The sequence below is a fragment of the Gopherus flavomarginatus genome, chromosome 6 (genome assembly GCF_025201925.1).
Source record: "Gopherus flavomarginatus isolate rGopFla2 chromosome 6, rGopFla2.mat.asm, whole genome shotgun sequence".
Lineage (NCBI taxonomy): Eukaryota > Metazoa > Chordata > Testudines > Testudinidae > Gopherus > Gopherus flavomarginatus.
Window position 1 is genome coordinate 64,384,261 of NC_066622.1, and position 17,289 is coordinate 64,401,549.

At 45.6% G+C, this 17,289-nt stretch overlaps 1 protein-coding gene across 4 annotated transcripts in view; it reads right to left on the reverse strand.

Moving 5' to 3' along the window:
- PDLIM1 (PDZ and LIM domain 1) overlaps positions 1 to 17,289 on the reverse strand; it is a 75,937-nt gene that overhangs the window by 12,729 nt on the left and 45,919 nt on the right. The window contains exons 1-3 of one of the 4 annotated variants that reach the window (XM_050960251.1): positions 6,065 to 6,160; positions 5,738 to 5,808; positions 3,493 to 3,798 (exon numbers count right to left, since the gene is read on the reverse strand). In XM_050960251.1, coding sequence (XP_050816208.1) covers positions 3,493 to 3,798; positions 5,738 to 5,778 — 347 coding nt within the window. In that variant the 5' untranslated portion in view covers positions 5,779 to 5,808; positions 6,065 to 6,160. Of the gene's footprint in view, positions 1 to 3,492; positions 3,799 to 5,737; positions 5,809 to 6,064; positions 6,262 to 17,289 lie in introns of those variants that run through there. The other 3 variants (XM_050960248.1, XM_050960250.1, XM_050960249.1) reach the window with 3 other exon arrangements.

Here is a 17,289-nt window from a genome sequence, read left to right on the forward strand (position 1 = left end):
ATTCCTAATATTACTTATGCATATTAATATATGGAGATATACCCATCTCATAGAACTGGAAGGGACCTTGAAAGGTCATCAAGTCCAGCCCCCTGTCTTCACTAGCACTGATTTTGCCCCAGATCCCTAAGTGGCCCCCTCAAGGATTGAACTCTCAATGCTGAGTTTAGCAGGCCAATGCTCAAACCACTGAGCTATCCCTCCCCCCACTGATTAGCTTCTATTAATAACTCTCTAATTAAAAAAACATCTTTGTATTATAGCAAGACCTGGTCCTGAAAACCTTACTCCTAATAGTGACTGCCACAGTTTCAAGCTCAAAGTGCTTTTTAAAAAAATGGGTATCAATATTGTCATTTTACAGATAGGGTAACTGAGGCACAGAGCACTTCAGCAATTTGCCTAAGCTCACAGAGCAGGTCAGTGGCAGAGTCAGGAATATCATTCCATCTCCTGTCCCCAAACTGCTGCTTTAAGCACTGGATCTCCATTGCCTGCCTAGACATTTTTGTTGCCTTTTGTGGTGTGAGAGTGATTAGCAATCTCAGTTTAATGGTTTTGGTATTGAAGTGTAAATGTAGCACCTCAGAATACAAACCATCTCTCTGTGGATACATTTGTGCTAACTGAAGCATCCTAAACGAATGCAGCTGGAAACATTACCCAAGTTGGATTAAGGGCAAATGTCTTCTTTAAAAAATGGGACATTGAGGAATGAGTGTCATTTGCCTACTAGGTTAAATAATATACAATGAGACGTAAGTGGTTTGCTAGGTTCAAGCCTACCAGAACACCATTGTTGCATACAGGAAGAGCAGGCACTTGTACACAAGCATCTTGAAACTGAGATGAATTTGTAGAGAGAAATCTTTTTGCTGATGAAGCAACTGCATATTTTCGGTGCCAATTTGTAATCAAGTGATCTGGGGGTTAGCCTGCACAATAAACACTCCAAGCACCAGAGGTAAATTGATGGCAAATGTTATAATGCATGTTTTCACGAAATAATCTCAAAAAATGTTCCCATCTATAGTAAAATATTCTGGAGTGAAAGCAGTATACTCTTTCAAGCAATATACACATACATTCAAGCATTTAGAATATGAATATCAATGACCTGAAACTCTTAGCAGAAACAGGATCAAGTCCCGATGTCTTTTACATAGGAAATTCCCTGGATTATCCTAAATTAATCCATGCCCCCCATTACAATTTTATATCCTCCCATCACCCTTTATATTCCTCCATCACCTTTTCTACTCTCAAAATAATGGGCTGAAGCCCACTGTTAGTCTTTCATTCACAATACTAAGGATATTTAATCCATGTACATTGAAAAGAAAATGCTAAAAATTGTCTTATGGAGCATTATAAACAGACAAACAACATTTCAAACAAATCAGTGTTGTGACAATGTGCATAATGTATGTGTCAGACCTTCCACATTTTTAGCACTCAGTGATCCATTTTTTAGAAAATGAGACTGTGAAGACAGACCAAAAATTTTTTTAAAAAAATCTTTCATGAAATTGTGCAATTGCTCATGTCTTGAGGAAGGCGCACATACTAATGTTATTAATACAAAGTGATAGAACTGGCTTAAAAGTAAGAGTCTGTGGGGACAGATATTTGGCAGAAGAGAACTCTGACTTCCTTCAGTGGAGTTAATCATTCCAAAAGGAGACCAGAGGAACCTTGCTAATTCATAGTAGTGACCAGGAGACCCACTGTTGAATTACTGAGTTTTGTAAATTAGCAAGAAACCAATGCCACAGTAATGAAACCTACAAAGAGACAGCCTCACTTAGTGTATTTTGGCAAGTGTAATTTTGCTTTTATTTTACTGTAACACATTTTGTGAAGGTAATGAAGGTCTTTGAGATTGAGCGGTAGGGAATTTTAATGCCCCCGGCACTGAATTTTTGCTTAGAAGCTGGTGGAGACCCACTTGGGTTCTTTTGTCAGCATTATCAGGGTCTGGATTAGCAATGAGAAGTAGTGATGTTTTACTGTTCCTGAGGTAAAGCATATCAATTACAAGTTGTAACACTGAAACACTTTGCTCCTTGTAGTTCACTATCTGCACCGCATTGTTATAAAGTGGCGGCTATCTGGGATTTCGTGGCTGTTACAGTGAAAAACTTAACCACATGGATCTCTGCAGTGACTACTGGGTGAAAACTCAGATCCTCCTGCTCCAAAAGCATATGGTTCTTAACACTAGATCTAAAAGGACTGTTAGCAGTATCGGAGCTATGACACAAAGCTCTGCAGTTCTAATTTTGTCCAGCAAAGGAGATTGGGATTCATACACAGTAGCCAGTTCATAGCACTGTAAGATAAAATAGACATAAACTAACTGAAATAATCTAAGAATGTAGCACTGCAGCTGATTTCCTAACCAGCTCCTGTGAAAGGAATTGGCCTCTTAGCTGTTCTGCAAAGATGCCTGAAGTGGTTTAAGCTTTGCTTTTCTCTGCCCACTCTGATTTTAATGTCATCATCTGAAAACCAATTGTGCTGAATGTTGTTTGAAGTGTGCTGAATGTTGTTGACTGTGATTTCATATAACTCAAATACAGATCCTGAGCTGCTATGCTAGTGCCGGTTGGCCATCAAGAGCACTAAACTACCTACCATCAATACAGGCTAATACAATGCAGAAATATTTATATTGCTTTCCATCTGTAGATCTCAAAGCGCTTTTTAAAGGATGTAAGCACCATTAGCCTTACAGATGGAGAAACTGAGGCACAGGGCAGTGAAGTGACTTATTGAAAGTCACCCAGCAATCCAATGGCACAGCTGGGAATAAAACCCAGGTCTCCCGAATGCCAGTCCAATGCTCTATCTACTAGGTCACCCTGCCTCCAAATTAGTAGATGTCACCTGCCTGGGAAGTGAACCCTGGGGAGGAGGAGCCTGTTCTTGCCGGAAATTGGACTAACTCAGGCTACATAGCCTGATCCTTCAATACACACAAACATCCACCAGTGCTATGTGAAATGAAAGCTCACAGGACACTTACCGGCTGGACAGATGGTAGTGCCTTCCAGTCACTACCGAATTAGGGATTCGGGAACAAATTGTTACCAGTCTGGTGCTTTAAACAACAACCCCACTCACCCTTCCACTGAACAAGTCAAATCAGTACAACACCATTTTTCAAATAATCAAATTGTGTACGTTTTACTTTTTGTGTGTGTGTGTGTGTGTGTGTGTGTGTGTAAAAAGCAGCAGAGGAAAGTGGCAGATGATTTGGTACATTTCAGTGCTTTGCATTGTGCACAGCAAAGAAATACAATGCAGAGAAAGCGTCTGTGATGAGATCATCATGCACTACGTTTTCATTCAGAAAGGTGACACATAAAACCTTGGATTCTTGGTGACTGGTCGACACTGTGAGCAATGGACAAATAAGTCACTTGTGGAGATGAAGCCGGGGATGCACATGTGCGCTGAGTAAGCCACGCACGCAGCAGGCAAGGTTACCTGGGAAAAGCAGGGCTAACAGAAGAGATCTGCCCTTGTAAAGTATCCAGGATGTTTCTCTGGGAATAGAGCTGCAAGGGGGAATTAAATTGCACGTGCACCACTTTGAGTCCTGGCACCTCCACTTCCACAGGGCTGTTGGGGCAGATCTGAGCGGCTTGTTTTAGCTGTTCGGGGCCCACTCTCACTTGGCTTGGGATGGAGGAGGTGCTGTGCCTCCTTTGCAATGGAGGCAAGGAGGTGTGCGGCTGTAGAGGATTATAGATCGTTGCAAAAGGTGCCTGGAACCCAGGAGGCGATAAACAGCTAGAGGCAGGAAAGGGTTACAAGGAAGGTTGGGTATTTTTTTTTTTGTAGGGTTGCAGAGTTGAGAGGAAAACACAGAGGGAGGAAGAAAGGAAGGAAGGAAGAAGTTAATGGAGGACTAAACCAAATTCCCAAGCAATTCTGAAATGAGTACTTCAAATCAGGTATTCCTTTTACTAGAAGGATCCACCATACACAGATCAGCTCTATGGTAAAGCTTCTGGCTAATGCTGACGTTCTGGCTGAGCACAAAGGGTATGTCTACACTGCAGTCAGGAGGTGTGACTGAGCGCACGGAGGCATGCCTGAGCTAGTTTGAATCTAGTTTGATCAGGTATGCCTACATGAACTGCAGTCCCACCTCCAGACTGCAGTGCAGACCACCCAAAGGATACAGTGTAGCAGGAGGAATTGGATGCTAAGTCCCTCCCCTCACCCACCACCTGTCACCATAAGGTAGTTCTTTTGTAAAGATCTGAAAACCAAATACAGTGGTTGCAGTTTCTCCGGCCAGACTCTGCATCGCTTACGCCAGTGTAAATCTAGAGGAAACGGGCTGGGCTGGACAATTTCAATTACGTTCCTCTGGAATAACACTGGCACACGGATCTGGCCTCTTGAGTTCAGAGAAAGATGCTCTGAATGGGTGCTGGGGGCTGTGCATTATAGATCATGTGATGTTAGATGAACATGGTGCCAGACCCACTTAGAAGTCTGAACCATTGAAAAACAAGCCACAGAGCATCAGTCACTATTGTCTGGGGTTTGGACAGGTGAAGGCCCCATTAAAGCAGCCTTGCAGTAGCTGTTAATTCAATTCTAAAAGGACACCTGTTTGGTAAAGAAAATCCTGCTAGGCTTTAGCAGCTACTTACAATCTCTGCCCACCCACTGCCACCTGCCCTCTTTCCAGGGAAGGAGGGGGGAGTGACAGCCCCATGGGGCTCACTGACACCAGCCTTCTCTCAGGGGCAGTGAAAGGCAAAAATAACCCTTGGGGGCAGGGAAGCCAAAATGCTGAAGGCATTGTCCTGACCTTATCAGGGTGGCTACGAGCTCGCATAAGCACTTATGGAGCCATGTTTTCAGACTAGTATTAGAAGGTCTCAATTTCTGCAGGCACAACAACTGTGACCATAACTCAAGTTCCTAGACCTCTCACTTTTGACTGCACCTGCAAGTCAGGGATTTAGAGGACTAGCACCTAAAGCACAGGCATAAAACTGCACCTTTGAAAGCAGAGGCCAGTATCTTTAGATTGTGATGCCCTCTGTTCTGTGTTTGTGCAGCATCTAGCACCATGACGTCTTAGTCCATGACTAGTGGTTCTAAGCACTAGGGTAATACAAATAACACCAAAGTGCTCTGACTTCTTATTGTTATCATTATCTCCATTTTACCAATGTGGAAACTGGGACATCGGGAGGCTAAGTAAGCGACTTGCTCCAGGTCAGAGAGGAAGCCACTGTCAGAGCCAGGAACAGAGCCCAGCAGGTTCCTGGCTCCCAGCCCTGTGCTCACATCATTGGACATACTCGGGTTTGTTTCTAGCACTTCAGCCTAGAAGCAGGCTAGCATTTTTGGTGAAGTGAGAGTTACTTGGCAAGGGTCAGATGCAAATACAAACCCATCCCCATGGCTGTTCTGCTTGGATTGCTGTCGAGGTAGAGTATGTTTTCAGACTTGCAATCTCAACCATGTAGCAGGTTGAGCAGAAGAGAAACAACTGCCCAGGGCTCTTTGCAATTCTTTAAAATCCAAAGAAAAAGGCAGTTTAATAAAAACTCCAAGCCTTGACATTGTCCCTGTAAGATTTCAAAGCCCTCTCTGAAAAGGGGCTGCTCTTTCCTCCGTACCACATTGCACCCTTCCAGCACTGCTTGCAAAGCCAGAAAAAAAGACCAATTGTACGAAGTGCTGATAATAAAGCATTGGGCACCTGTTGCGGTCAGAGGGTGATTTTAAAGGCTGGTATGTCATGCTGAACGCACGCTGAAACTGCGCTGGTCTCTGGCAAACAAAAACACACAATTGTTAATTTCACCTTTGCACCTTGCAGAATATTCCCTGCCCCCACAAGCCATGCCCCCCTGGACTGCATCCAGTCTCACACCTGCTAGCTGCACTCTTTCCACAAGCCTGAAAGAGAATTGTCCCATGTTAAAAAATGGATACGCTTGCAATGAGTTTATGACAAAGTTCACTCCATGACAACAGACATCCCAGCAAGGAAGGGGCAGGGAGAGAGAAGTGGGGAACTACTTACGGCTTGCTGGGGTCCTGGGCATCACCAGATGACTTAGACTCCACAGCACTGTTGAAGGTCTGGATGTTTTCTGAGGAGTAGAGGCCTGCGGGGCTGTTGTACTGGGCAGTGATCACTTTGGGGGCAGTGCTGGAAGCAGTGGCAGCAGTGAATGGCATAGCACTTCGGTTGTGTGCGCTTCCTATGTGCCTTATTTCCTGCATGCAAGGGAGCAAAGGCAACATCAGAAGTGTCTGACATGCAAGTGGGAAGTGCCAGGGCAGCCCAATGAACATGCAGCACAAGGACAGCTCTGCGTAACCAGAGAAGCGCTCTCCCCAAATCCACCCAGCTGCGACCCTACGCTGGGACAGAGCTCTCAGCAGGCCGAAGATCTTCATGCTACGAGCACCCCTATCCACAGCTGCTTGTTCTGCTTGACAGCGAGAGAGTCCATAATGCAGACATTAGGCTTCAGCGATGACAGATCCCTGGAAAGACAGGGCTGGGGAACACCTATCAGAGCTATTGCCTCGAGCTGTCAGCAAACTTCACTGGATCAACTGCATTCAGTCCCAAGCTTTTTTATTTTATTTTTTTTATTAATGGAATGGTTTGATTCTGGAGCACAAGTTGGCACAACCGCCCTCTCACTGAGCCCCCTGTAAGCCAGCCCTGGGAGCAGGACTGTTCAGATTTATCATGTGGCTGGGCTTCCATGCAGATGTAGGCTGATATTTTCAAATGTGACTAGTGGATTGGGGGGTGGGGGAGAAGGGTCCAACCTTTCATACCTTCAAGAGGCTGGATTTTCAGAGGATGGGTGCTCAGCACTATCCAAAAGTCAGGCCTGGTTAAGGTATCTCAAGTTGAGCATTGAAAAATTAAGGCATTCAAAAAATTACTAGCCACTTCTGAAAAGATCCCCTCATATTCTCGCCGACATAAAGAGAAGAAAGGGAAAGGTATTAAAAATTCTTGCATGTGGTTCCTGAGTGACAAATACCCATAGGTTAGTTATCAAGACAGTAGATTTCACCTGATACAAGGCTGTGTGTCCCATTTAATTCAGTCAGTCTTCCAATCTGAGCCTCCCACAATTTGATCAAAAACTCCAGAACCAAAATTCCTTAGTATTTATTTAATCAAAATGAAGAATGGAAGGTTTTTGGGTTTTTTTTAAATATTCCACTGTCATCTTGCCTTTCAATAGCACTTTTCATCCAAAGCACTTAATGCCGGCTAAATCTGAACCTCATCTACAGGCCCAGAAATGGGGAGTAGAAAGGTAAGTGACAGGACAAGAACACAGAGCTAACTGGTGCTAGGCCTGCCCATTCCCAGGCCCTCTGGACTAGCCATTAGATTATGCTGCCTCAGGCAGATATTATAGGACAGCTGGCATCACTGGCTATAGAAAGTTGCTATTTAATAAGAAAAGGACCAAATTCTGAAGAAGAGACATGCTCAAGGAAGATTCTTCTGAAGCAGAGACGGCTGCAGCTACAAATGGAATTACTCACGTACTGCTCTTGACAGAAACACTGTTAAATGCTATGCAAGCTGGGACATGACGCCAGCTGGGCACGTGAACATCGAGGCCTTGTCTACGCTACAAAGTTTTGTCAGCAAAAGCTTCCTTTTGCCGACAAAACAGGGCAGGAGTAAACACTGCAAAGCTACTTTTGGCAGCAAAACTGTCCTGTTTTGCCAACAAAATAAAACCACCTCAACGAGAGGCATAGAGCTTTTTGGAGCAAACTTTAAGCATCGTAGCATCAGTGTAGACGCTGCTGTTTGTTTTGTTGATATAACCGGCTTCCACCAGTATCCCACAATGCCCATCATGACCACTCTGCTCATAGGCGCCGACTTCCCCTCTTCCCCGTGGGTGCTCGACCCCCGCCCATCCCCATTCCACCTCTTCCATGAGGTCTCCCCGCCCCACCTCTTCCCACTCGTTCCCCACTCCCATTCCAACCCCTTCCCCAAATCCTCACTCCAGCCTCTTCCCTGCCTCCTCCCCTGAGCGCACCACGTTCCCACTCCTCTAATTTTTCCCCATGGGTGCTCCAGCCTGAGACCACCCACGGAGTTGGCACCTATGGCTCTGCTCACTGTTTTGATCTCTGCTGCCCTGCAGTCATGCACCTCTCCCCTTTCAAAGCTCTGGAAAGTGTCTGACAGCCAGCTGCTGCTATGCTCCCAGAACAAAGAGCAAATCATTAACACAGAATGCTCCTGTTCTGCCCTGCACTAGGAATACAGTGGCTGGCAGACTGCTGCTGTGGGGAATGTGGGTGGGGGGTGGGTGGGGACTGCTGTGCTGCTTTGACATTCCTCAGCACGGACTCCCCCACCCCCAGACACACCACTCTCCTCTCCCTCCCCCCGACACTTCAGTTGAAAAGTGGCTGACAATCTAGCAGGATGCCCATAGAACACGGGACTGAGAAACTTGTATCATGTGATACATGAGGCATTGCAAACCCTTCCTAAAGCACCCTGCAGCCAATTGCACAGTGAGGTAACTACCCACAGTGCACTGCTCTCTGTGTCCATGCAAGAGCTGTTACTGTGGATGCACTCCACCAACACAGGAACCTACAGCAGTTTAATTAAAGCAACATCACTTTTGCCTACAAAACTCTGTAGTGTAGACAAGGCCTAAAATGAATTACTTGTTTCTGTCAGGGCTTATCTAAATGAACACTCAGTTCACAATATGCTGGGGTGTAAATCTACCCCACGTTAGCCTGCTCAGCACTGAGACCTGGTCTATGCATAAATGTTCTGTGTGCATACCTATGCTGGTCAGGTGTGTGAAAAAACCAGACCCCAGACTGAACAAGAGACCCTGACAAATACCTGGTGTAGAGTGCTATGTCAACAGAAGGCAGCTTGTCAATGTCGTTCGGAGAGATGATGGTCCTACACTTGCAGAAAAACTCCTTGTTGGTGTAGGTTGTGTCTACACTAGCAGGGTAGCCTGGTACATGCTCTGTAGCACAGACACAGCCTGCGTGTCCACGTGGACGCTGCTGCACACTCACAATTCCCCAGTGCGCTTTGGCCATTTCAAAGCAGAGCAAGATTGAAGCGCACTAGGGAATGGTCAGTGTGGGACAGCAGGGCTCACATGAACTGTGCATGGCAAGTGCACTAAGCGTTGGTTTAGACCAGCACTAAGAAGGACAGCATCAGGCTTGAGCACAATACGTAGAGGGTACAGCAGGAGCTCACTAGAGCTGGGAGAATAGTGGGACAAAGTTTTCACAAAAATCCTCCTTTTTCTATTGAAATTTCAATGCAAACTGCAGTGGAAATGAAGAATGTTGACATTTTTCAACCTGCTCTAGCTCTTTCAAATTTGCAATGACCCCTGTTCTATTGTTAAGGGTCTCAGGCCCAAGTGACACAATATTAACCAGAGGCCTCATCACCACCTTAGTTTTCTGGGTCTACAGTCCCTTACCGCAATTAACACAGCACTCCTGTACATCTCAGAACCCTAACGCAATGCTACCAGTTTAACTGGTACAGAATAAGCCACCCATTTCAAAAGGACAAAGAAATTCCCCACAAAATGTTCATTTTAATGTTTGGTAACATTTCTAGATTTCCTTACCCAGCTGGCTGCTGTCCCCAGACTGACAGAGTCAATCAGAAATGCTCCCATTCATGAGTTTCAAGTCATTAGAAACCAATGAGGTAGCTAGAGCCAGACATGTGTGGGCTAGAAAGAGGAGCTGTCACATGTCATCTCCAATTGGTGTGCCTGGGCATTAGGCCTGTAGGTTTCCCACACACTGATGAAAGACCGACCCCTACAATAAGAAGTTAATGTCCCATTTACCCAGTAGTGTTCAAGCCTTTTGTTCAAGTCTTATTTCAAGCACAATGATGACACTGCTCTTTTGCCCATATAGTCTTTCCCATGGCAGAGACTGTGGATGGTAGCAAGAAATGAGAGTGACCACTCTGTCAATTACCCAAGGGAAGAATCAATATTCTTACCCCAGCAAAGAATTGGTCCAATGCAATTATTAAAATCCCCATTAAGAGGATACAAGTAGAAAACTGTTTCAGATGTGTATAATACTACTCCTGAGGGGATTCTGCGGGACTGTGCGCCCACAGAAAACACCCCCCCCCCCAGCTTTCCTGTGTTTCCCTGCAGAAAATGGCACCAAAGTAAAGGGAAGCCATGCTGGGAGGGGGTGTCGGCTGAGCACCACCTCCTGGGTCCTAGTGCCAGTCATGCTCCTCTTCTGTGTGCTGGGAGCTCTCCTGTTTTCTATTCCGTGCAACAATGAATGTCCGCAGTGGGGCTGGGGGAAATGAGGGAAGGACATGAGGGAAAGAGGCAGGGGGGAAGAAAGAGGAGGTGGAGGGGAATGTGCAAGGGAGGGGAGGGGAATGTGTGGGGGAGTGGAGAATGAAAGGGGATAAGGGAGTTGGGAGCCTGGCATATGGATCCCCTCAGCAGCATCTAGGGCTCCTCCATCAAGCAGGCCCACTGAACCCTCACCCTGACAAGCCCTACCCCCCTACACCTGTACCCATCTGATGAGCCCCCCACACCCAGACCCCAACCCCACTGATTCCCAACCAGTTGCTCCTGGACCCCCACCCCATCAAGCCCCACTCCCCCAGCACCCAGACCCTCCCACTGTGTTCCCCACACCCACCCCACTGAGCCCCATCTCCCCACACCCAGACCCCCCCCAAGCCCCAACCACCTTCACTTGTAGAGTCCTATTGCCCCTGCACCTGGAACCCCCAATGAGACTCTGTGTATCTAGATCCTCCACTGAGCCACCCACACCCAGATTGCCCCACACAGAAACCTCTCACCCCGTACCTGGATGCCCCACCCCGCCCCTACTAAGCCGATCCACACTTGGATCCTGTTGGGCTGAGCCTGCCCACTCACCCACACCTGGTGCACCTGGCACAGGAAATTCTGAGGAGTTGTGTCACACAGGGAAAATAAAGGGACTGAGGAGCAGGATTCTTCTTCCCTACAGTCAAAGCTTCCATTCTCCCACCTCCTCCCGCCATCCCGCTCTCCTTTCCAAGTGAAGCCAAAAGCTGTACTAGGAGGGGCAAGGGTCCTTGCTACCACTCCTCCTTCAGCAGCATTCAAAGAGAGACTGCTGCCTCCTCGCTGTGCCCCAAGCAAGGTAGTGCTACAGCAAGGAAGCTGCTGAAATCCCATTTCAGGTCGCAGTGTTGTCAACTTTACTGATTTTAGAGTCTTGTGATATTTGGTGCTTCTTACAACCCCAGCTAGTGGAGTCATGGGGCTACATGAGACTCTCTGTTTTTATTTAAGAAGTAAGTTTCTAGCCCTTGTTGTTGGGGAGAAAAGCTTGAAAATCTGACCCTCTCCTCTGCCACAAAAGCTCCAAACTCAGGGGGCAAATGAGAACACAGAATTTTGAAGATCTCCTGGTATTTTTAAACCAATCTCATTATTTTTGAGCATCTGTGGCCAGCTGAACTGGATACTGCCCCTAGATATCTGCTCCAAGAGAAGAATATTAACATTTCTTGGTGTCCATTCTTTATCTGCTCTACACTAGAGATGGGTCTAAGTCCAAATCTCAGATCCAATGAGCTTTAGGTTTATTGAGAGGAGTTGTTCAGATCTGGAACCAAAATTCTCAGCTCAAACTCACCACATACCGTGCTAGCTTTGCATCTCTGCCTTTAAGAGCACAGTTCACAGAAGTACGTTTAAGCCAAAGATTTAACAACTTCAAAAACAAAGCTATTGCAGCCAACTCTCTCACTGATTCCCGGTGGACAGATCAATCTGTCTGAGCTCCCATCTCTCTCGGAGATCCACGGGATGTGTCACGTGTCTGGGGGATTAGAGTGTCTTCACATAACCTTACTCTTTCCTCATCCTTCCAAAAGCTTTTCTCATGGTTTTGAAAGCAGAGTTGAAATTTGGAAGATTTTTTTTTGATGGGGGGAGGCAAGGGGACAAAGCAGTCTGACCAGCTTCCCACATCCTCTCTCTCTCTGATTTTCCTAAAGCATTCCATACCCATGTAGTAATGCTGCCTAAACAAAGAAAAACAGGAGGTCACCAACAGCCAACAAAGTTCAGCCATCTCCAACTGGAGACGGTTACGTTATAGACTATTGCTTCATACAGACTGCTAGCACACCCACAGCCTTATCAAAAGGTCATATCAACAACAACACACCCACTCTCTATACTTTGTGGCTTCTAAATCTCCATGGGGACAAATATACAAAATGGAAACAATTACGTCACCCCATAGGATGTGAGCAGCGCTGCCTAAGGAAGCCTCGGGAAAGTTGATATATGTGGCTGGCTGTTTCAGCCATCACCTGAATGTTGCTATTCACTCTCAGAAGTAACTAGAACATGTTTCTGCAGGTTATGCCTTATTTAAGACAAAGCAAAAATCACTGTTCCGTTGTTAAGTTTACACAATTTTTGGTTAAAGGAGCCTTAAACCTTAATCTTCCACTTAGATTTTTGGGGGATGTTCTAATATTTCTGCCTCGAAGTAGGAAGAGAGGATCCTTTGGGAAATGGGCCAGATCACCTGAAAATGACTGCAGCTTAGAACACTCCCGAAGCTGCTCTCAAAGGCCATTTTATCTGCTTATTATTTATTCGACTACCAGCACACCTAAAAGCGCAAACTGAGATCAGAGTCCCACAGTGCTGGCACTTTACAGACATAGTAAGAGACAGACCCTGCCCCAAAGAGCTTGCACTCTAAATAGGCAAGACAAACAAAGGGTCAGGGAAAGGAAGCGTTATTCCCCATTTTATAGATTGGGAAACTAAGGCACAGCGTGACTACATGGACTTGCCCAAGGTCATCCATGGAGTCTGTGGCAGGGCCAGGAATTTAACCCAGATCTCCCTGGTTCCAACTCAATACCTTAACCAGCAAGTCATCCTTCCTCTCCTATTGGAATCTCTATGAAACAGGGAAATGAAGCCCAGAGGGCAGGTGGCTCTGGTGGTTTTGTCCTTTCCACAGGGGTGGGGGAAGAAAGGGTAACTCAAGTGGAAACAGATGCTGAATGTGACACCCTTAAGATTTGGGTAAGAAGCACAAGTGAAATAATTGAGCAAATACGCCAGTCATTTCCCTCCTCCAAAGTTAATAGTCACACCCAACACAGACCTACATCAGCTAGCTGACCCATCACTACTGGAGGGTTACAGGCTTTTTTGGTAAAAGCTGGTTTTATCATTACTCTACGATGTGATAAATATGCTACCACAGCCATAACTCTCTAGGACTAAACATCCCACAGTCCTAGCTATTCATTTGAATGAGTTTTGGATCAGCCCCTAAATGAACCACATATAGTTGTGTATGTAACATGGGAACAAAACTAGTAATTCTGTTCAGTATATGGTCCCCACACTCATATGAACAAGTACTATGCTTCTGGCAGAGCAAAAAGCCAGCCCAAAACACATGCTATCTATTCTGCAAGTGAATAAATGAAAATTCTATATCTAACTATTCTAAGAATAATTTACTCATTTTTAATTATGAGTAAGCTATAACGATAGTTGCTTCTAAGATTCTGCATGTCCAACAAAAACATCTACTCACCCAACAAAAGTAAAATATAACTTGTACAATGATGTTGGTAAAAAGTTAAATCATCATTTTATTAGGCCTATGCTGGTAAAATTCTTGGAAGTTTTGCAAGGCTGGTATAGACAGCATGTTCTGCTCAGGGTATGATGATGGATAAAAAACCCATCTGCAACAGGCAAGATTATGAAGTCTAATTTGCTATTCTATACACAGAGCCCCCAAATTAGCCAACCTGGCCTGTTTGCCACATTTCCGGGAGAAATTAGCATTCTCAAGTTGACATTGCAGTCACACAGTGTCTATGCTGCAAAGTATCACTTGCAGTAGTCAGTCATTGAAAGGGGTACAGACAAAACCCCCTAGGGCTTATTAAAAGTGGGTGTTATTCATGTCATTAAGCTCTTTTTCTTGGCAGACTGGCTTGAGACATTTAAAGAGGCACTGGCAAAGCTGGCAAGCTCAGTGGGCTCTTCTGATTATGGGCTGGATTGCAGAACTCTTCCCTCACTATGCCAGTTTGTCCCGCTTGTATACTAAAGGAGAGAGGGTGATTTATCCAGTGCCTCAATTTATTAAGACTGCTGCAGCTGGCTTCACTTTTCAACAGGCTCTAAGAGGAGAGTGATGACAAACCTGATGTGAAGATTAAGCCTAGAGACACTGGAAGTAACCCTTTAATCCAAGGATGCCCATATTTTGCCAGGACGTATCTAGTGAGGTCCCACAGCTGTCTGTTCTACATCGAGTACTATTCAATATATTCATTAATGACTTGGATAATAGAGTGGAGAGGATGCTTATAAAACTTGCAGATGACACCAAGCTGGGAGGGGTTGCAAGCGCTTTGGAGGACAGGATTAGATTTCAAAGTGACCTTGATAAATTGGAGAATTAATTGGTCTGAAATCAACAAGATGAAGTTCAATATGGACACATACAAAATACTTCCCTTAGAGAGGAAAAATCAAATGCACACCTACAAAATGGGCAATAACTGGCTAGGCAGTAGTACCTCTGAAAAGGTTCTGGGGGTTAGAGTGGATCAAAAGTTGAATCTGAGCCAAAAATGTAATGCTGTTGCAAAAAAGACAAATATTCTTGGGTGTTGTCACAGGGTCCTGGGCAGGCTCTCCCACTTTTGTGCCTGCACCCTGTGCTTCGGCTGGTATAATAAAGAGTGTTCACTCCTCCTTTCGTTGGATCACCCCAAGTGTCTTTATTTACAGTGCTCATGCAGTTCCCAGATCCGCAACAGTTAGTGCCCCCCAGACCCTCCCCAGGGTCTTCTGGCCCTTGAGGCTTCCTTGTCAGCAAGAAGACAGAGATACTGCCCTCCTGTCTCCTCCCAGGCTAGCCTTCTCACTGAGATTTGCCCAGGGCTTTTATAGCCCTCTCCTGCTCCAGACCAGCTGTCCCTACTTAGCTCAGAATGCTCCTCTGAGCCAGCCCTCATTAGGGCTTGCAGCTGGGCTCCCTGCTGAGTACCTGCATCTCTATACCAGGCCACCTGGCCACAGAGCAGGCTGCAGCCAGCATTTTGGCAGGGCTTTAAAGGGGGTTTTACCCCTACCCTGTCACAGGTGTATTAACAGGAGTGTTTTATGTAAGACATGGGAGGTAATTGTTCTGCTCTACTCAGCACTTGTGAGGTCTTAAGATGGGAGTATCGTGTCCAATTCTGAGTACCAAACTTCAGCAAAGATGTGGACTAATTTGAGGGAGTCCAGGGAAGAGCAAAAAAAATGAATAAAGGTTTAGAAAACCTGACCTGTGAGGAAAGGTTAAAAAAATGTTCATGTTTAATCTTGAGAAGAGAAGACTGAGGAGGGACCTGATCACAGGTCTTCAAATATGGTAAGGGCTGTCAAAGAGGACAGGAATCAATTGTTCTCAACGTCCACTGAAGGTAGGAAAAGAAGAAAGCGGCAAAAGAGATTTAGGTTGGAACACAGAAAACATTTTTCTAACTTTACTATAAGGTTAGTTAAGCTCAGTAACAAGGGAGGTTGTGGAATCCCCATTACTGGAGGTTTTTAGGAACAGGTTACACCTACCACCTGTCAGGGATGGTCTGGTATACTTGGTCCTGCCTCAATGACCTCTCCTGATCCCTTCCAGCCCTCCATGTCTGAGAGCCACATCAGCAGGCAGTTGGTAGCTGAGGGCTAAAAATCAAAGGGGCACGCCCATAATGTTTGCTTTCACTTTGAGCTTTCTTTATAAGCCAATAGAAACTGCTTGCCTGAGTTCTTAAGCAATAAAAACCTGCAGTTTAACTTGAATCAACTCTTTTGTCCTGTGCTTAAGGGAACAAGAGAGCTGAAGGCTGCACCTCAGGACTACACAGTCCCTATTCTATCTATTCAGGGGTTTACACTGTGCTCATCACCAGAATCCCTGAGAACCCCTTGGTCTGCCCCTGTTTTAAACTAAAAAGAATCCACACTGCTAGGCATTTTTAAGTGATTTACAAAACAGAGAGAGGTTGGTGGCAAAACTATGCAGGTAAATTCAACAGCCAGTATAAGCTCAGCAATAGTTCTCGCATAGCCTTGGATTTAACTCTTGCTTCATTTAAGAGAGGAAGCATTAGCCAAGCACTGGGGTTATCCTTGCTTTTACAGAGGTGCTGGGGGATCTTTAGTACTTTGAGGGTCATGTCTGCCCACCTCTTCCAAAGGATGGAGTTTATACAATATTCTGTAGTGCTGCAATGCAGTGTCAGAGCATGCTACGAGACTAGCCCTAGCCAAGGTGGCCAAGTCACAAGCTCCAGCTCTGAACTTCTCCAGTGTTTGGAAGCAGAAAAGCGTGAATCCGGTGGTTTGAGCCCCAGCTCTCCATAACACTCACAGGCTAGAGACCCACCAGAGAACCCACAGCCATGATGTCCACCTCTGCCTTATCCCCTCCCACCTTAACATCTGTCCTACCAGCTTGTGCGGCTTGCTGTAGCTTTACTTGTATCAGTCTCTTGAGGAGTTGACTGGGAGGAGTGCTACAGCAAGTTCTGTACATCAGCTGCTAGCCTACCACGAACACTGATCCCCCCAGCCTGGCATGGGCGGGGGAGGGGGGGAATCCGTGAAAAAGATGAGATCCAGGATAGCTCCTGGGCAAACAGCTCCAAGTTACTACATCAAGATGGTCTTATTCTATACGAAGACTCGTTTTGTGGTACAAGTTTACCATATAAATGTAGCAGGACAAATTAATATTTTCCTGGTTACATAATAAACTATTCTCTCATATTCTAATTTTGATAGGAAAAAAAACTCCTCAAACATGGGAAGTTCTAGGGCCAGATTCTGATCCGTTATACTGGTGCAAATCCAGAGCAACTCTTCTGATTTCACTGCAGTTACTCCACATTTACACAAGTATAACAATCTGAATTTGGTGCACAAAATTCTTTGGGGATTGGACACAAGGAGCTATGTGAAACCGGGCCTCTGCTAACAGAGCCAAATCACAGCCAAAGGCAGAGGCTGAAAATAACATTGGGAAATTTTGTTTTTAAAGCTGTCAACCCCCAAGGTTTATTGGGGGGGGGGAGAGGGATAGCTCAGTGGTTCGAGCATTGGCCTGCTAAACCCAATCCTTGAGGAGTCCACTTAGGGATTTGGGGATTGG